Here is a 21,063-nt window from a genome sequence, read left to right as displayed (position 1 = left end):
TTGCTGCAAGAGGAGAGGAGAACTTCACGTGTGTTTAGAGAAGAGAGTGGTCAGTCCAAGAGAGGAAGGTAGTGAGAGGGATAGAGAGATGGATGTCAGTAGAGATGAGAGCATCCAAGGGGTGGCCCGCAGTGTGTGTGGAGCCAGAGGGTAGGATAGAGAGGGAGAGAGAGTCGCTAAGGTTGCGGAAAGGACCTGAGGAGTCAGGAGAGTCCAGATGGATGTTCAGATCACCCATCAGGAGGAGTTGGGAGGAGGAGTAGAGAGGAGGCCAGGTCAACCCATTCCGAGAGGAAGAGAGTGGACTGGCCTGGTGGCCGATAGAAGGTGGCCACAATGAGAGAAGATTTAGGGGGGAGTGAGAGTCTGCCAACTAGGCACTCAAAGGACGAGTAGGCCTGAGTAGAGATGATGGACATAGGTATCCATTATGGGAAGATACAAGTCTTTCCAGAAGGAGTGTTTCTGTCTCAGGGTTGGGAGGAGGAGGGAGGCAGGAGACCACTTTCTGCATCGGAAGTCTTTTCCTAAGGTGCTGATTCTCTGTGTATGGGCCCTCTGGGGAAGCACTGTCAATGGGGGGCGGGTGGGGAGGTGGGAGACTACCACTTCATAAAAAGTTCTGATTTTTGCAAGGGAGTCTGTCTCCAAGCATCAGGCTGTCCAACTCATGTACATGTGTGTATATTTCATTCTGCACTTGTTCCAGTCACTTATTCTTTAGGGGCTGAAAAAGCTGAGAGGTTGAACCTGGAAAGCCCATGGTGCTGCTCATGCGTTCTCTGAACAGTTACAGGAATCCACAAACAGAGAAAGGGAGAGGACAGGAGGATGAAAGCAGATGCTCGAGCAGCCCAGTTAGGCTGTACATTCCCAGGGACTGAGATTCGAAAAGGGCTTCCAAGTTACATGAATGGAGAGTGTGTGGCTTTCAGCACACATCCTTTGCACAGTTCCAATACATTGCCTGCCCTATCAGCCACCAATCGTTGGCTGTTCACTTGGTTATAAGAGATGCATTGTAACCAATCTGGACTGACCTTTGCTGGAATCGGTCATTGATGGACACCCAGATGTCAAAGTAGATTTCGGGCTCCGACACATTATAGTTGTGGAGAAGTCCACTGAGGCAGGTGGCATACTGCTTCAACATGTCTCCATGGTCCTTCCATCGACGTGTCTGTGTGAAAACCTGAATGTGCCAGTAAGAGAGTATGTCACATGCAGTAACAGATCATCTAAAGAGTACACAAGGAAATAGGCCCATGATCCTCTCACATAACACCACGGCAAACATGAAGGCCCAGGTAAGACAAGCTCAGACAACACACAATCCTGAAGCTCCTTAACTGGAGTCAAAGGAGACCAGTGTCCCTTAAATCCCAGAAATGTAGCCAGGAGAGAGCATTCCCTTCCTCAGCTAAAAAGCCCATAATGCATTTACCCTCACAAGTCGCAGCCACAGGGGACCCACAAACACGAGCCATGTTATATCCAACGCAGAAGACGCAATGCTTCACTTCTCCCCGGTGTCATATTCTCCAACACTGCAGCTATGCCTGACTAACGCTACTCCCTACCTGTGCATCACAAGCCTAGTGCCCCCTCATGTTTCCATACTGCATTTAGTGGAAACACTGATTAACAAGCTCCGTGAGCATCCAACCTTGTAGACATGGTCAGCACCCCTTAACCTCTACTGAGTAATATGAGCTCAGTGTACCCTCCATGCCCACATACTGAAGCCACAGGAGAATCCCAGGAACAGGAGCCTGTCCATCCATCCACCAAGCTGCCACCCCCTTCTATGCTACAGCAACGGGATTAACACAATCACAGTGCAAACACACAAGACCTGACATATCATGCAATCATTTATTTTACTGTCATTATACTTGTGAATTTTCATAAGGGGGTTGGGTAGTAAGTGTGGAAGATGAATTCATGTGGAGCACTTTTCTTTTTTCTAGTTCATATTTGGCTACAAGATATGGCACTATTGCATCCCAAACCCACTTCCATCCAAACCTATGGGCATGTTTTGCCATATGTAATGTCAGTGTGTAGGACACTGGGTGGGTGCTTCACACACAGGACAGATGCCACTCTCGCCCACCCCGGCTAGCATTTCCTTATACAACTCCAACCCTAAGGATCTGTCAAGGTCCAAGGCGTGGCACTGCCTGCTCTTACCCCAGGGTTGAGGTAACCAATCTCTCCAGTCAGGCCATCCCTATAAGTGATCTTCACATGCTGGTGAGACCGCGAGTGCACCATCATGTCCCATGAGTAGCCATAGAGCCCGTTGGTCCAGTTGTTGTAGCCCTAAAAGAGATGGGATAAGAATACCCTTAGTAATTACTGTAACATCCTAAACAAACACATGAGAATTAGACAGAGGCTTGAGTCTGATTTAACATCATAACACCCATCGGTGTGGAGCCCAGTGCTCACATTGTACAAGCCATGTGTAATCCCAGCATCACATGATTCTGGGCTCAAGCTTCACACTTTCACTCACTGACCTCATCCCATGGAACCACATAAAAGTTTAACAATCCACAGTATGTACACTTTTGTTTTTAACCAAAAGAATTTGTGTACACAAATGTACAACCTTTTGCTGGAAACATTGCACTTTTTTAAATGCAAATATTAACTTCATATATTTGCTTTGTGTTTTTAAAATATATTTCTTTGGTCGCTGTTCATGAATCGCTGATGGCCAGTTCTCAAACTTTTTGCTTTTAAAGTAAAAGAGCGAAAAAAGCTTTTATATTCAAGCAACAAGTGGTTGTCAGAGCTTCAATGGGAACTGGTGTGGAGGCAGTTGCTCATTTCTCTACAAGAGTCATTCATCAGTAAGTGCAAGTCTGCATTTTCTTTTTAGTGTTTGCTTGTTAGGCGCTTATAGAGCAAATAAATTCTGTTTCAAAGCGCCCACAGGGCAACAGAGAGGGAACATGTGATTGAAGTAAATTAAAATACACCAAAATAATACAGTGGGGGAAGGGGAAAGTACGAACCAACTACGTCTTGTGAGTATTCAGAACGTGCAAGTGCAGCAAGGAAGAGGGCAGTGGGGTAGTTGCTGGGGCGTCCATGCTCGTGGGTGAGGCACAGATGAAGTGCCAGGAGCTGGGTGGAAAAGTATGAGCCTCCAGGGCAGAGGGTGTGCCGCAGCAAGTGCTGAAGGTAGACAGAATCTGGGGAGATTGGGTATGGGTGGTCAGGGGCCGAGAGGAAGCATAAGGGTCCAAGACAACAATCACAGCAACTGTGAGATTAGCAGAGTAGGGAAGGAGGAGGAAAAGAGGATAGGACTGCTGAGGTGTTTAGTGTCCTAGAAATGTGTATGTGCATGATGTGGAGCAGTTTGGTAGTTTTGCAATGGATCTCCAGACTGGACAGGGATATTTTTGATAGCTGGTGTGACAAGGTCAGCAATCTGTCCTTGTCAAGATGGGAACCCTTTTCAGTCAGAGGTGGGAGGTTTACCAGGATGGAAGGCAGAGCCAGTCCTACCCGAGTGAGGAAAGGTGGCTGATGAGAGGGTCCCAGTTTCCTTCCTCTCGTCACATCACGTTCCTGCATGCATCTGAAAAGTAACATTGTGACTCAATCACCCCATGCCTCTCCCTAAAAATGCTGCCCAGTTTTTCTTTTTATTGCAGGCCACAATCCAGCCATGGTCAGGGCAGACCTCCCACACTAGAAAAGCCCACCAGTGCCTCCAGTTAAAGCACTCCAGTATCAAGCTCAATGCACATTTTATGAAGAGAAGGAAACACTACACTGACCAACAAAGGCCTTATGCAGCCGCAGAGAACAGCGCGTACCACCCACTATTACCGGCACGCACCACAAGCAAATAGCAGCGACTGACTGCTGCAAACATGCCGCATAGTGGTGCTAAGACATCAAGTGCAGAATTGAATAAGAACTTACCTTGAATTCAGCCACAGTGCGGCTACAGAACCTGAAAGGGGACATTTTCCAATGTGTGCCACCATTACACCGGCATGGGGGACTCATGTGGTAGAAATGGGCAGGGCATATGCATTTTGCCATCTGTGAAACCTCCTAAACAGGGAAGACAGGGCAAGATTGGTCTTGGGAAACAGACCAGCAGGGGGTATTGGGGTGTGTGCAAGGTGGGTGAGCAAGAGCGTCCATGAAAGAGTAGAATGTGAGTGGAAGTTGACACATAAGAAGGGTGTCTGAGTAGAAAGTAAGGGGAGTGTAGGCGTGGAGATGAGAGACTAGTAGCAGAGGGGGTAATTGGAGCACCAGGGGAGAGAACGGGAAGGATTAACATCAGAGGGTGGAGGTAAGTTGTAGGTAGAGACAGAGGGACAGCGGGAACATGCAGGAAGAGATGACATAAGCTGGGTAGAGTTTCAGAGGTAGCAGGAGTAGACTAAGGAGACATATGGAGAGGAATATCTGGGCATGAAACTAAGGTGATATGGTGGGGCTTCAGTGTCTGGAAGGCAAAACCCTTGGTTAGTGTAGAATCCACATAAGAAGCCCCCAAAGAAGGTTAGATAGAGAAGGGGACATCTTTAGGTCCTCGTTGACAGCGAGACAGATGTTGGAGAATAGGGGTTAAAAAGCACTAGATACTTAACTGGGGAATAGGGACACCTTGGTTAGGGAAGATCTAGCTGCTTTTAAATGAGACAGTGATGGATAGGCCTTGGAGCCTCTCAAGAATTTTCATGAACACCCTTAAACTTTTTGGGATTTGGTATGTTCTTGAGACTATCTGTGATACATGGTGGCAGAAGTGGAATACATCAAGCCCTGATAAAGAGGTTGTACATGGAAAAAGGAAAATGGATGAGGGACTGGATACTCCTGAGTGACTGCACGCCTCAAGCTGCTAGACCGAGGGAGTTTGAAAAAGCAGAGTAGAATGTAGTTCCTCAGCTTGGATCTGCTGTCAGAGGAATCAGAAAATTCCAGTGAGTCAGCAACAGCAGATACTCTGATTCGATCAACTTTCCCAAAGAACCAAACAGACTGGCAGAAGCACCCCAAAAAAGCCTGATGAATCAGATCTGGGAGGCACGAGAGAACCAGCCAGTAGAAGCTAGCCTAAGCCAGAGGAAGCAGGCTATCAGGTCACCCAACTAGCCCAGCATTCCTGCAGTGCCGTAAACCCAGAGCACTTCACAGGGAAGAAGAGGATGCTGACCTAGCTGCATCCAGCCTCAGGGACACAGACATAGCACCAACACCCATGGAAGGCCTGTTAAGGGCTTTGGTTCAAGGCCAACTGGCCTTCAGCAGGCAACATCATGAGACCCTTACCACCCTTCAAAGGACATATTACAAAACGAACAGAGAAGGTCGCAGTGCCACCGGACATGTTACAAAAGTTGGGCAGCGGGGAGTATTTGGCCGATTTCTTTGTGTACTTGGAAAGGGTGGTGGCAATAAAAATCCCAGCACCCGGGACATAGCCAGAGTACTTACGGGGGACGTCCAACAAGTCTTTCAAGCCATCAACCCAGATGGAAGAACACCCTGTGACAAATTAAAACAAGCATACAAGAGGAAGGGGGCGTGGCTACAGGGCAGAAGCCATGTAAGAGGACGTGTATCCAGAGGAGCTCCGGCCGATCCTGCAATGATCCGGACAGAAGTTGTATACTAAGATGCCAATGACCGGCAAAAAATAATTAGCAGGCTCGTGAGACAACACGGCACAGCTGGAGAATAATTTAGAACTGAATGGCACCGTGGCTCACTAATAACAAGCCCGAAGAAGATTGCCGCGGATCGTAGGCAGAGGATCCAAAATGGCGATCAACTAAGAACAAAGAGACGAAGCACAAAGATAAGCATCTGTGCTCAGGCTGCTGCGGGCGTGTACTGAAATTACCAAGCGAGCTTGGATGCGGGAAGGTATGGCAGTGACTCTCCATTGATGTGCAGCGGTGGAATAAGTGGATGAGCCGGAGGACCACAGGGTAGCCGGAAAGAGCACACAAGACCGTGGGAGGCTGGACCCCTGCACCGGGCGATCTACTCGGAACGAAGAATGGACACTGTAGCAGTGTCCATTCCTGTGATGCTGGTGGGAGAAACACGAGGACTGGCAGAGTAAACATACTGCCGGTGGCACGCCAGCATTCCCGAAACTCAACGAATACAATATAATAAAGGTAAACAGAAAGGAACAGCGATCGCGCCTTTAAACGTAACTGTAGCGAGCCCGAAGAACCCTTCAGCAGACGCTGGCCGCGTTACATTTTTATAACGATGGACGATGCAGCTGTGTAGAAGAGAGTGACTGCTGGCCGGGATGCCCGTGACAGGCAGATGTTTAAAGGCAGAAGCATATAGCCGCCTGCAGACGGTACAGAGCATAATGCAAGGCGGGCCTCAGGCAGCTGCGGGCAGCAGATGAAGGGGAGAAAAACAGTGTGCTAACCAGACATTTGCAGGGGCCAAACAGCGGGGCTAACTCAGACCATAAAAGACAGATCGGCGGAAGAGCAAGCAGATGCGGGGGAACAATTTTTTGAAGGTGCATTATTTTACCCAACCTACTGGCACGCCAAATCCTACACAATCAGCGAGAGCACACACCATCTCACTAATCCGGTGCCCGCATGTGCAAACGGTAGAGCCAGAGGTACGTGGCGAAGTGAGATTCATTACCGAGATATGCACACCACAAGCGTGGAATTTCGTCCCTAATGCACAACGAAGACAGGATACTGCAGACGGCACAACCAGGGGCTACCTCTAAAACTTGCATACTGAAAGCTGAAATGGGCCGCGCATGAGAGGAGGGAGGAGACAAAGTGCTACAGGAGATACGAAGTGCCTCCAAATTGTCACTTGCTTAACAGAAAGATATGAGACTGGAAACAGCCATGGACAGCAAGCAAAGTGGGCAGCGCGCACCATAAAATGGAATAAAAATGAACAGAATGGATGTAAGGATGTCATTTCCTCTGTAGTGAGGAGAATACAAAACCACGCAGTTGAGACCTGCGTACACCCAAAGGCACACTAAGTGGATCCTGGGGAACCAGAACACAGCGCTATGACTTACCTTCTGCAGAAGCGCTCACTGCATGGGATTGTGTGAACACGGAATACCTCACAGGCCCGGCGGTACGGAGAACTAAGGAACATGGACTGCCACATGGAGAGCATGGAACGCAGGTAGTGGGCAATAATAGCTGCTCCAGGACCAGACAGGGGCTGCCCCCCTAGTAACAGCCAGGTGGAGGACAAGTGATAGAACAAGTAGCCCATGAGACAAGTATAACTTGTCGCAAAACTATGCCCGAAGCGCATGAACTCCGGGAGTGAGGACAATAAGAAATAATAACCAAGAAAAATTGTGAAGGCCCCTGTGGGCACCTGGACTGTGACCTGGGATTCCCCCAAGCTCTACTGCATAGAGGAGTGACCACAAGGCACAGAAGGGCATTACCCCTCAAAGGATAAAATATGCAGACGCTTCCTGCACCAAACTAACCTCTGACACACACAGGGCCCTAGAGGGGGCCGGGTGTATAAGCCCCTGTGTGGCATACCGACTGCTGCGCACATGCTGAGGAAGCAGCAAACACAGCACATGCTGGTGGAGGGGGGAACTGAACAGGGCGGCCCAAGGACAAAGTGGGGCTGACCCGCTGCTGGACCCATTCAAAAGTGCTGAGGAGCCGGAGGGAAGCACCTAGGATAAGAATGTGAGCCGGAGGGCCCTGGGGCCAACAGAGTGCTGGAGAGGGGGAGCGCAGGGTCAGTGTGTGTGCCCAACCACCGGCCACTGAAGGTAATTCGGCAAGGGCTGGTTGAGCGATACTGCGTGGGCGCAGATACGTGGGAGGGCAAAGCCCATTCTAGGAGTGCGACGAGGAATAAGGGTATACCCAAATACGGCTGAAGCGAGAGTGGCCTGACGCCACATTGGTTTCCGCGAGCGGGGGGGCGCTGCTGGTTCGTGCCCGCACTGCACAGTACAATGTCTAATAAAATTGTCAGACCCAGGAACAAGCAGCCCACGCTGGATGCCTATGCCAAGACACCTCCAGGGGCAGAAGGGGGCAAAAGCAGAGGCAACTCTACCACAGTGGCAGCGGAGACTCTGGGCACGATCCAGGAGGTGCTGGCGGACCTGAAAATTGCCTGGGAGACCAAACTGGGTCTGGCAATGAACGAACTGAAAGTGGGACTGGACCTTAAGATCGGTGCGGTCCAGGAAGAAGTCAATTTGCTGAGACAGGACGTGAGGACGCTCGCAGAGCACACTGGGAACTTGGAAAAGGAGATGGCCCCAAACACGGCGGCATGCGCCGCCCACGGATCGGAACTTCATGCCCTGGTGCAGCGGGTGAACAACCTCGAGAATAGGGCAGAGGAGGCGAAGGGGGCGCCAGGAGCAATAACATTCGTATTGTAGGATTGGCAGAAGGTATGGAGGGGCCTAACCCAACGGAATATGTGGAATCCATGCTTCTGCAGGAAATAACTGGCGGAGCGCTGTCCCAGGGATTTGCAGTTGAAAGGGCGCACCGGGCTTTGACAAGGAGACCACCACCGGGAACCCTCCGGCGGCCGCTGATTGCAAAGATTCTAAACTACCGGGATCGGGAGAAGATACTCGAATTCTTCCGGAAGGGAGGTACGATCGAAAGGGGGCCGGCGAAAATCACTGTGTACCCGGATTACACTTTGCACGTACAACGCAGCTGGATGAACTTTGGGTCGGTGAAAAGGAGGTTAAGAAAGGCTGGCCACAGATACATGTTGCTTTATCCGGCCAAACTGAAAGTGTTCTACAAGAGCAAAACCCTGTTTTTCGTGACGCCGGAGGATGCCATGGACTGGCTGGATATGCAGGGTCGCCCCCAGGAACCGGGTGTCCAGACAGAAGCAGCAGAAGATAAGTAGCATGCAGCTGGGTCATCCCTGGTGACATAGCACAAGACACTGGGACTAGAGTATAGTACTAAATAAAGCTTGTGGGGAATGTGTTGCTGAAAATACATGCTGGCAAGATCCGTTAGGAGCAAACACTCATAATCAGACAAGAGGGAGCTCCTGGGAGACATTCCTTGAACCCCATAGCATTACGCTTAGTTAGGTCACTGTTAGTCCGGTGACACCCCGCGGGGTCCCAGCCCTCGGTTCACGAGACAGGACCAGACGCAGGTGGGCCTGAGATCCAGGGATGGAGCTGGGCATTTGTTGGGGTTAGGGTGGGCGGGGCGGGGGGGGCAGGGGAGGCATGTGTGCAGTGGGGAAGGGTTGGGAAGAGGGGCTGGGGGGAAGTTGAGGTTGGGAGGGTTGAGAGTCAGAAAACGGGCCATCGAGTCAGACATCAGAGGGATTGGGGAGGGGAAGAACATCAAGTCAATGGAATCGGGTAATCTCAAGAGTTGTGACCTGGAATGTGCGGGGCCTCAATAGTTATCTAAAACGTTGATGTACCTAAAGAGGATGCGATTGACATAGCTCTGCTACAGGAAACCCACCTCACCAAGGAGAAGTTGGAGGTGGTCAGGAGAAAATGGAAGGGTAATGTCATAGGGGCTACATACACCGCATATGCAAGAGGGGTGATTACATGGGTGGCACCGATGTGCAATTTCAGATGCTCAGTTCGACGACAGACCCAGAAGGTAGAATGGTGGTGGTGGCAGGACTCCTGGAAAACAGAGAAGTGAATATCATAAATTTGTATGCCCCTAACCATGATAACCATGATACAGCGGCATATTTTAGGTCCCTATATAGTAAAATTAGCCCCCTGGTGGTTGGCGCAATGGTGTGGGGAGGGGACTTCAATTGCACCCTGAACCCCAAGATAGACAGGTCTGATGACAAATCAGAAAAGCCGGTGCCAGCAGCTAAAGCGCTCAGGACACTATTGGCAGACCTCGGCCTGGAGGATGTGTGGAGACGCTGCACCCAATGGATAGGCAATACTCACATTACGCAGCGCCACATGACCTGCATACGAGGCTGGATTATGTGTTTGCTGCTGCCGAAATAGTGGGAGAAATGGTGGGCGCGGAATACAAGGCCTGGGTACTATCCGACCATTCGCCTTTGGTCGTAGAGTGGCGACATCAACCCCCCAGAGCGCGAATCCCGACATGGAGGCTCAGAACTGAGGCTCTACAGGATGCAGGATTTTGAGAGGATTTGAGGGAGGCCATCGAGGAATATTTTGAGATTAACACGGGCAGTGTACGTTCTGTGGGAACAGTATGGGAGGCATTTAAGGTGGTGGTGCGTGGGGTAGCTATATCAAAATCCAAAGGGCTCCAAGGGGGTATTGAACGGGAATTGCAAGAAACAGAAAGAGAGCTAGAGGGCCTGATACAAAGTGAGGGGACCTCCTGAGAGGACAGAGCCAAGATAAAGGATTTACAGATGACTTGTAGTGAACTCTGGGACAGATTATGCAGACTAAATTATAAGAAATACACGGAGAGGCTACATGCAGGGGGGATAAGTCGGGTAGATTACTGGCCTGGTTATACACAAATGAGACCCCCCCGCTCGGTGATCAGAGAGGTCAGGGACGCAGAAGGTCAAATCTGCAATACCCAGGAAGGGGTAATCGAGGAGTTCCTCAAGTAGTATAGACGATTGTATGAGGACGCAGGAGAAGATATGAGTCAAGAAATACTGGAAACAGAGGATATAGGGCTGCCCACCTTAGTTGACCTAAAATGTGCAGATCTAGACGCCCCCATCACCTTGGACGAACTGGAGGCGGTGATCCAACACCTGCCCACATGTAAAGCGCCCGGGTCGGATGGGTTACCCAGTGCGTTTTATAAAACGTATAAGCAGGAGCTACTCCAGCTAGCCATGTATAATGAAGCCTATGAGCGGGGGGAACTGCCTGCGTCCCTCTGTGAGGCAGTGATCATCCCGCTCCTGAAACCAGGCAAGCCGGACGTGGAGTGTGGGTCTTATAGGCCCTTGTCTATGCTTAATCAGGATAGCAAAATATTTACGGCAGTGCTAGCCAACAGACTAAAGAGGGTAATTGGCAAGTAGATACACCTGGACCAAACAGGCTTTTTCCCCGGTAGAAATATCACAGACAACCATAGGAGGCTGCACCATATCATTAACCAAGCCGAGGGAGACTTGGGCGAGAAGGCTATCGTGTCGTTGGACGCGGTTAAAGCCTTTGATTCAATGAGGTGGCCATGGTTGAAGGCGACCCTGAAAGGATACGGGATGGGACCAGGATATATCAGATGGGTCCAGATGTTATACAGCTCCCTGATTGTGAGAGTTAAAACAGGAACCATAATTTCAGATAAATGGCAACTCAGTAGGGGGACCAGACAGGGATGCCCCTAGTCGCCCAGGTTATATATTCTGGCATTAGAGCCGCTGGCAATTTGCCTGCGGCAATAATACGGGGAGGTGGGGATTTGTACGACAGGAGGCACACACCTGATATCACTATATGCAGATGATATGCTCCTCTACTTGCGCTATCCGGAGGAGAACCTTCAATATGTGCTGGAGGTGATGGATCGTTATGCCACCCTCTCGGGCATATCGGTGAACCCCGGGAAGTCTGTTTGTTCCCCTTGGGAAGGTATAAGAGTAACCCATTGGAGAGGCTACCCATCCTGCAGATACCCTGGAAGACTGACATTCAGGTATCTGGGCGTAAACATTTACCATAAGATAGAGACAGAGCACAAACACAATACAGAGGAAGCAGTTGAGGGGAATTAAAAATAGCATGGCGTTCTGGTCTAGATTACCCCTAGCCATGATGGAGAGAGCAGCTCTGCTCAAAATGGTGGTTTTGCCCAGACTCTTGCATTTTTTTGTGAATGTCCGGTACTTGATTCCTACAAGCTTTTTGTGAGACTTCATGGCATGTGCAGGGGCTTCATATGGGGCAACTCCAGGAATAGGGTGGCCCTGTGGAAACTACAGAACACACGTGATAAGGGGGGGCATAAACCTGCCGAATTTTGAATTGTATTACTTGGCGGGACAGCTGTTGTATGTGGCTAGGTGGTTGTCTGCAGAGGACTCGGAAGAAGCTAGGCTTTTGCAAGGTGATTCAGCTCCATACTTTCTAAGAGAGACAGTGTGGCTGCATAAAACTAAAATGGCGGGGATGGGGAGACTACTGGAGCTGGGCTGGGAAGTTTGGCACAGAGCATTGAGAACTGTGGGCGACCCAGATCCGCTTTCTCAGCAGGTCCCGCTGGTGGTGCTATGCGGGGAAGACTCCCTACTGTTCAAAGGGGTCCGCGGATACTGGGAACCGGTGGGCCTAGCTACCCTTGGAGATGTATGGCAGGAAGGGGAGGCATTGGAATTTCAGAGGATGCAGGAGGAGACGGGTGCATAGAGGCCAATACATCACTTATACCAGGCTCATGAAACGGGTGAGGGAGAGGTGGCCTGAGACGGTGCTAGCGGAAGAACCTGATGCCACCCTGGAAATGATGTATGATGTCTCGGAGGGTGGGCATGGAATATCTAGGATATATGAGCTCCTGAGTGCAAAGGCAAGGAAGGAGCTGCTCCAACTGAGGCATGACTGGGAGGAGGAGGTGGGAGAACCCATGACAGAGAGACAGTGGGATAGAGCTCAAAGGTACCATAAAAAAGTGTCCCGGAATGCGAGACTCCAGCAGATCCAGTTAAAAGTCACCCACAGAGCTTATTTGACCCCCGGAAGAATAGCCAGGTTTGGAGGCTCGGCTATACAGAAATGCCCCAGGTGCAGGGAAGAGGTTCTGGGCTTGCCCTGAGATGCAGAGATTCTGCGAAGAAATAAAGACGAGAATGGCCAGTGGGGGAGTGGTGCTTGACGTTCGGTCTGCTTGGGCATGTATGCTTGGGAGTTTTCCCAGGCCACGTAATTCAAAGCATATCAGCAAGATGAAGGACCTAGCCAATATCTTGGCCAAGCGTAGAATTGCAATGTGTTGGAAAGCGGCCCATAGGCCTAGAGTGGAGATATGGTGGGCGGACCTCTTGAGATGGGCAGAAGCAGAAACTGTGGTATGGTTTGAGGCTGTCACTAGGGGGGAGAGGAGGAAGTGGGCCCCCTGATAGCCTGGAGGCAACTGGTGACCTCAATGGCAAACCCCCACCTGGTCAATCATGAAACAGAAGACTCAGACGAGTCGACAAGCACTGAGATTCCTGAAAACGCTCATGTAGATGGCACGGATGAGACGGCTCGAGTTTCTGGGGAGGGAGGGGGGAGGACAGAGAATAGCGCTGTATAATGTGATGTTTTGATATTGATTATGAACGTCCCAAAAGGTTGTAATGTTTGGTGTGTTTGTTTAAAAAAAAACATACAAGAGGAACTGGGTCAAGAACGGGAACATTATTGCATACGACTAAGTTATCTATGCCTGAGACAGGTAGAAAAACCATGCCAGATGCGTTATAGGGCACGAGACCTGTTAAACAAATGTTAGGCTAACAGAACATTTGAAGAGGTCACAGAAATGCTGGTACTGGAGCAGTTTGTCATCTCCCTGGCCACTTAACTACAGAAAGTTGTTTGACAGCTGCAGGAACAAACCCTCAAGGATGTAATCCAAACCGCCAACATCCATCAGAAAGCCATGTATTCAAAGAAAGCCATAGCGAGAATTAAGAAACCTAATGGGACCAAACTCTGGCACTCAAGGACGAGAAGAAAGTCTCTCAATGAGGCACCACAAACCAAACCATTGACTCTAAAGCTAAAACCTCTACCCCACCGCACTTGCATAGAACCAGACCTCCACCAAATCCAGAACTGTTTGGACTGCGGGAAGCACAGACACTTGCCTCCATTTTATAAAGAGAAGCCTACGGAAGAACCCATGTAGTTTGGGCACCTCGATTCAATGGCCACCCCCATCGTAGAACAAGCAAACTGAGCAGGTTGGCAAAAAGAGCCAGTGGATCCTGAATACCTTGCAGACTTATTTCCAGAGGAGGATGGTGGACCGGAACAAGGACAATGGCAGTGTACGCTACTGGCAAAAATGGTCTGACCTTTCACCTCCCAGTTATGTGCAGGGTTTCCCAGCCAAACCCTGATTGTTTCTGAAACCAAGAAAAACACTAAACAACCAAATCTGGTCATGCTGGTAGAGATACACCCAAATAACATGGCTAATATGATCTACGGCCATGGAGACATGGATCTATATCATCAAATTGGCATTCCTATCCAAATTCTACAAAAGGAAATAATATCTATGATAGTGATGCCTGGACACCCAGGGGAAGCTCTACTGGGCACATAGTTTCCATTGTTCAGACAATGCCGAGATCCAAAATAAAACCCTTCACAATGGAGTGGTAAGACAGCCAATGGCCAAGGTGGAGAGGACAACTTGAGAGAAAGGGTGGAGGTGTGTGACAGGGTCAGTAATCTGACCTTGTCAAGAGAGGATGGGAACGCATCTCAGCGTGGAGTGAGAGGCCTACCTGGGTGGAAGAGCCAGTCCTACCCCAGAAGGGGAAGATGGCAGTTGGGAGGGCCCCACATTTCTGTCCTCTCACCACATGCCTTCATGGATTTGCCTTCGCGGCATCTTCCTAAAAATATTGGCCAGTTTCATTCTTTTTATTGCAGGCCACAACATCCAGCCATGGTGTGGCTGGACCACCTGCAATATGACAGCCCACCATAGCCTACAGCTAAGTCTCAGAGGAAAGTGAGGTTGAGGAGGTGGATGCCTTTAGGCCCTCACTGCCAGTGAGACAGAGCCTAGATAGTAGGGGTTAACAAGCAGTAGTTACTGACCGGGGGAATAGGGATGCCTGGATGGAGTGCCTGGGTTGGGGAGGGTCTTGTTCATTTTAGATTAGAGCATGAGGGACAGCCATTAGAGCCCCCTTCCAAGGATTTTAACAAAAGCCCTTGAACCTTGGGGTGGTGCCTTGTTCTTAAAGCCATCTGTGACAATGGTAAAAGGTGAGAAATACGAGGTGATAATTTAAGTTGCTTCTTGAAAAACAGGTGATATTTTGTTTTTCTGATCGATGGATGCAAAGAGTTCCTGAATGGCTGCAGGCAGAGGTGAGGGGCAGGTGGAGCGGTATAAGGAGGCAGCCCATTATTCTTTTGGGGCTGGAATCTCCAGATCGGTCCCTAACCTCAAGCACTCCATGTTTTCAGGGTTAGCATTGACTAGGTAGATGTTAGGAACGTTTATTTGTGCAAAATTCCTCCATTGACTTCAATGATGACACCCCAGCATACCTGTTTTTTGTCTTCCGATTTACTCGCTTTCTTATGGGGTGAGTGAGGCCCTTTTTCCTCACTCACCTGCTTCTCTCATTTCATTTGGAGTGCACTGGCCAGTGTCCATGGCTACCACTCCAGGCAATGACTCTCCCATTATACTTCACCTTTGTTTTTACATTGTAGCACACGCCACCTTCAGCGAGTGTTGCAGGGACACAGTGTTCAGTTTTCGTTTCTCCAAGTAACATTCCAGTTACTTTTCTTATGTGCTTTTTTCCGGTGCACAGCCTTGCACATTCATTTTATACCGTGATAATAATGCCTTTTTTTAGTATCAAATACTGAAAGCTGCTGTGCCTCGTGGTACAAGCCCTGTTTTTTGTCCCATCCCTTGTTGGCCATTTTATTTCCCCTTCAGTGATTGGGTCTAAGATCAATATCTGTAACCAGCAGTAAATGCAAAGAGGTGCAGGACAAGGAGAGATTGAGTATATAGCAAATCCTAGGCTTATTTCACACAGGTGTTTTGCATCAACACACAACGCAGCAAAATCACCCTCAATGCCAAATGAATACCAGCGCAGTGATCGCCTAATTACGTCTGGCTCAAAATGTAATCCTCAGTGTTCTTCTGGCCCCATGCAAACCTGCTGCAGTCTGTCTCCAAGAGCAAGGTCCTGCTAGAACCCAATCTCTGCCCTCATTGGCCCTGAGGGCTTGCCTACCATGCCCTGGTTCCCACCACCGCCTGCTGCAGCTCGGGCTATGAAGATGGTTACTCCCATCAGCTAGTACCAAAAACAAACATATTCAACCTGTACTTCCAGAGACCAAGGTCGCTGAAAGAGATTGACTCAATCAATGGTGGAAGCCTTTAACCCGCAGCTTTGCGCCTTGAAAAGGTAAGCCTACGGTGAGCCCCTCTGACCAAACGAATGACCTATCGATTGCAAGTTTTGCAAATCAAAGTCTGGGGGTCGAGTTAGCCTTCATCTCTTCAAGCAGCCCTAACCCCATTGACTTGCATTGGGAGTAAAGTTTGAACCTAACAAGTAGATTGCTAATGCCACACGCAATGCGGCCTGGGTCAGAAATAGACTACAGTCGCCTAGGGCATGGGAAATGGTATACGATCACCATGGCTGGCAAACTTTCTGGGAACCATTACATTTAATTTCTTTTAAAAAATCGACTTGATAAGGTCATCTGCCTGTAACAAACTTGAAACTGAAAAAGGTGGGGATGGGCTTGTAAATCACTAATTTCGGTTTCAGAATATTAGCCATTTCAAGGCTAGTAAACCTGTCTACAACCATTACACCCCCTTTAAGTTTCTTGTGCCTCCACATTTCTACGTGTGTTAAATGCCAAAGAGGTAGGGAAACCTTTTTTGGGATTACCAACCCGTGGCTGTATATATGATTTATAGTGATTTTCCTTACATACTAGTGTGCTGAACTTGATACAGACTACCGTTATTAACCAATATATTTTAGTACTTCCTTATGTGGATATCTGTTCTTTAATAGACTTTGTAATTGTTAACTGCACCTCACACCAACCCTACCTGTCCTGAGTCTAAGGAGAACTGCTCAGCCATGTTGCCAGTGAGGGTTTGCATCAAGACTTTATTGTAACTTTGTTGTACCCCTAAGTTAACTTCACAGAACTCATCACTCGAGTAAGTTTTGGAAAATCTTAACAGCAAAGAATTCCCATTTATATTAATTGTATTTAAAGTCAATGTGCTGTAAAATCCTGTGAACAGGGAGTGAATTTGGCAATGCCTGGCTTAGAAGATCGCAGCTGACTTCTGAGATGAATGCTTTATATTGTACTAGGTGGAGTCATTTGTTGCATACTAGTTTTTGTGTGTGATGGCTTTGTGAATGATGCACAGGTGCTTGAACTGTGTACAGGCACGGATATGCACAGGTGCTATAGTCCCCACACCTCCAGCTCATCACCAGACCAGTTTCTGCATTTTGTAACACCTACAAGTCTCCCTGTATGATTGTTGAAGACCCTTTGTAATGATTGGGGAACGAAGGAGCCAACTGCTCAGAAAGTTCAATGTGCTAAAGCAAATAACAGACTACTGTTAAGCTCCCAAACATCCTTCTCACGCACAGCACTCCGAGATCTTACCTGATCGCAAATTCCTAGGGATAAACAGGGCAGAGATCAAAATAAATAAAGACTTGACAGAAGGTTCTGTCATAGTGTCTGTAATAAAGAGATCGTGGCAGACCTTCATGCACTTCGTCAGGTTTTCTGCCAATGCTCATCTCCTGGCTAGCCCCTTGATCTAGAACACTCATTTTGTGACCTCTTATTACTGTGAAGCTCAGGCGACTGGTTCCAAAAACTGCAATGTGAGGGGATGCACACGCATTTAAATAAGTGAACGGACAGATCCTGGGGACGCCCCCAGGTTAGGGGGTGGTTTCTAGGCTAAATGAGGGCCAAGCATCATTCCCAGGGTTTGGTCGTAAAGAAAGGATTGGCCTGGTTTAGCACTTCTAGCACTGTAACATTCAGCGCAGTACATACATAACTAATAGTAAATATTTCTACAAACTAAAAAACACCCTTGGTCACAGGAACCAGCCATGATTTATTTCTTTGAATGAGGAATTGTTCCACAATGCCGCTTTCCGAAAGGTGTGAAGGACTAATTTTCCACTCGAGGAAGGGTACGGGGTGAAGAAAATTCTGCCTTTCCGCATGGCCAGGGCTGTACCTAAAACACAAGGTCGCTACAAACCATGTGAGAAGGTGGTGAGAAAGTGTAGCAATCGGAGGAGCGACAGAGGCCTCTTCGTCCAGTCTCTCTGGTATGATAGCTGCTGTATGAAGAGGATGGGCTGTCTAAACCTTGCCTTTTTTGTGATGGAAGAGCTTCAACAAATAGGGTATGCAAAGCTTTTGCATACACTGTCCTTGACAAGAGAAATATTAATCACGGGATCAATCCACAAAAGGACGCCGCTGTGTCTCTCTATGGTCATCTGTATGCTGATTTCCACCAAGCTGCAGCTTGGCCTCCTCTTAGAAGATCTGCAGAAAACGGTGAATTGTTTTTGCCCATTTTTTTTTGCCAGGTTTGGAGTGTTCCATCAAAAGCTGGGAAGGGGGTTGGTGGGACGGTTGTGGGAGAGACCCCCCCCCCCCGCACTCGCCCCAAAAAAAGCTTACCATTCGATCTGCTGTAGGACTGGACAAGCAATGCATTCGTACAGGAGAACTTAACCAAATCTGGCATGCCATCAGCATCACTCCAAATAAGTTTTTTCTGGCTTGGTTGAGTGGTTGTTGAGACATTCCACACCAAAACATGAAAAAGGTCTCCACTGGACATGTGCCAGATATGATGGAGATATTTGCACCTTTTTATTTTTAACACCGAAGACAGTCTTTGGCTGGTTGAAAGTTTTTGCAAGGGTTCCAACAAAGTCATCTGGGCATCACCAAACCTAGCACACTCTGTGAGCACAGTGAACTCTCTCCCGGGAAACATGGGCTGTGCAAATGGGATTCAGAAGGGCCAGATATTGGTTTACAAGGAACACAAGAAGCGGGAGGGGTAGACATGGTTACAATGGCGTGCTGATGAAGCATTACTGTACAGTTGTGGGTGATGAAGACACACATTACTCAACCCAAAACTAGCAAGTGATCTTTTTGATGTGGCAGGACAGTCAGGGGGAAACCCGCTCCGTTTTGTAAGCAATATTAAATCAACACTACAGCTAAGGCAATGCCTAGTCTGGGATGCTGAGGAAAACCCTTATTGATGTATTTTTATGTCCAGTTCAATACTCCGGATGACAACCCTTGTATAACACCCCCCTCTTAGAATCCCCCTGACCCCACTGAGCCAGGAAGTAGGTTTGTTTGGCAAATTAAAAGGTTTATTTGAAAAATTAACAAGATATATATCACACTTTTATAATAAATTAATAATTGATATCACACTTATGGATATAATGTTGATCAACAATGGGTAATCTGGCCCTAGCACACTTCTTTACAATCAATGAGGAGTTAGTATAGGATGGATAAAGTAGCAAAAATACTTTTATGATTTCAAGGGAAAAGCAATGAGGAATAAAATGAAGTACAGAAATAACTTGATATGATTTTAGCAAAAGATGAGATAATTGCTTTTTCTCTGGCAATTCACCCCCCACCCCTATGCAATGTAAGAAATGGAAGGAGATGGAAAGAGGAGCACACAGTTCTCAGGAATGCAATCAAATACAATACGAAATTCAGTTCCCCCCCAGCAAGCTTAGAGGAAACAGGTAGAAGTTTGAAACACAGGCCCAAAATGCTTTGAATGTGATGACAATGAAGTGAGAAATGTGCTAAAAATGCTTTTAATTCCCTCTAGAGGTTCAGGGTGGGCGATACCTAGTTTATATTAGTGCAGGCTCACTTTAGCAATGCTCTATGTGTAACCAGCAGGTTAAAACGAATTTTAGCAAAGGAAAGCAAGAAGCTGCTGATTTTTACACGTGGCTGAAATTGTGCAAAATGTCAAATCGCGGCAAATTTAGTCGTGTGCGTCGAGCGGGATTACGGAGTCAATATAAGGAGTAGGTGATAGGCTCGTTGGAAAGCTTCGAATCTTAGGTTTAAGATAAAAGTTACATTTCGCTCCTAGCACAAACGGTTCCGGAGATACGGCCGATTTTGTGAAGGTAGTTTTTCGGATTTGAAATTTTAAAGCTCAGAATGACAGATGACAGTTTTCAGTTTTAAAGATGACAGAATGACACGATTCTAGGAGGCAGTTCTAATAGTTAAAATAATCTAATCCAAACTATTTTAGTCTAAGAGATTGGTTCTGCTAGGTACTCACAATATAAATTTGAAATAGGCCTTGTCACGGATCTGGTCAACACGTCCAGCGGCGGTTCTCTCTGCTCGGCGGGTCAATCAGGCACCGGTTCTGCTCACAGCGTCTGGGTCAGCTCTGCTCTGCTGGTCTAGCCTCTCTGGATACAGCGGCCTCTGGTTCTGGATACTGCTCTGCTTTCCGGTCCGGATCAAGTGGATTCTGGATGTAACACTGCTTTCTGGGTACTGCCAAAAGTTCTTGGCAAAGAATTCAAACAGCTCGCCCAGCTGTTGAATAGTTTGATTAGGTTTGCTGTATTCTGAAGGCCTGCTGAGAATACTTTTGCTTGCAGTGGGCCTTCTAGGTTCAAAGTTCTGTAGTCTATGGGTCTCTGATTCTGGTCTCTGTCTGGATGGGATGTCGGCCGTCAAAATGCTCTGCAGAAATGGAAAATGAATCCCTCTACCTGTCCCAGCAGTCTCTTTTTATGTGTTTTGGAAGTGGGTGTGTGCGTGGCATAACTGAGCCTGCCCCTCTCTTGATTTGATAGGTCAATAGATTCTTTGGTCCCTGATTTGGGAAGGGATGGTGTGTCAGTCATTTTTATGACCTACAGAAACGACACTCCCCTGGTCAATGTGCACACAAATCTATTTCTGATCCAAATACATATTCCCCAGGTACACAAGTGGTTGACATTACATGTACATATTACACATTGCTTCCGTTAGTCTCTGTTCCGACTCTGGCGTTTCTAGGAGCTTGCATTCAAAAATGGCAACTTATTTTCGATTTTAGTGGGTTTTGCAATATGGGATTTTCATCAAAAATTATACAAAGGTACATTTCCCTTCCACATATATCCCGTAACTTTCCATGTCCCTAGCTTAAATACAGTGTCTACAATAGTCATAATTAGCGGGGTTTTGCCCAGAACATGGTACAAATTGGAGTTTGGACTCAAATCGTGAGGGCATCTTTCATA

General features: G+C 48.0%; 1 protein-coding gene across 3 annotated transcripts in view; it reads right to left on the bottom strand.

Moving 5' to 3' along the window:
* GGCX (gamma-glutamyl carboxylase) overlaps nucleotides 1-21,063 on the bottom strand; it is a 485,190-nt gene that overhangs the window by 142,869 nt on the left and 321,258 nt on the right. For all 3 annotated transcript variants that reach the window (XM_069619048.1, XM_069619047.1, XM_069619049.1), the window contains 2 exons: nucleotides 2,194-2,325; nucleotides 1,041-1,192 (listed from right to left, as the gene is read on the bottom strand). In XM_069619048.1, coding sequence (XP_069475149.1) covers nucleotides 1,041-1,192; nucleotides 2,194-2,325 — 284 coding nt within the window. The remainder of the gene's footprint in view (nucleotides 1-1,040; nucleotides 1,193-2,193; nucleotides 2,326-21,063) is intronic.

This window comes from Ambystoma mexicanum, chromosome 10 (genome assembly GCF_040938575.1).
Source record: "Ambystoma mexicanum isolate Mex_15411 chromosome 10, UKY_AmexF1_1, whole genome shotgun sequence".
In the NCBI taxonomy this organism is placed as follows: domain Eukaryota; kingdom Metazoa; phylum Chordata; class Amphibia; order Caudata; family Ambystomatidae; genus Ambystoma; species Ambystoma mexicanum.
Note: the sequence above shows the minus strand (reverse complement) of the source record. Positions and strands in the feature narration are given on the sequence as shown.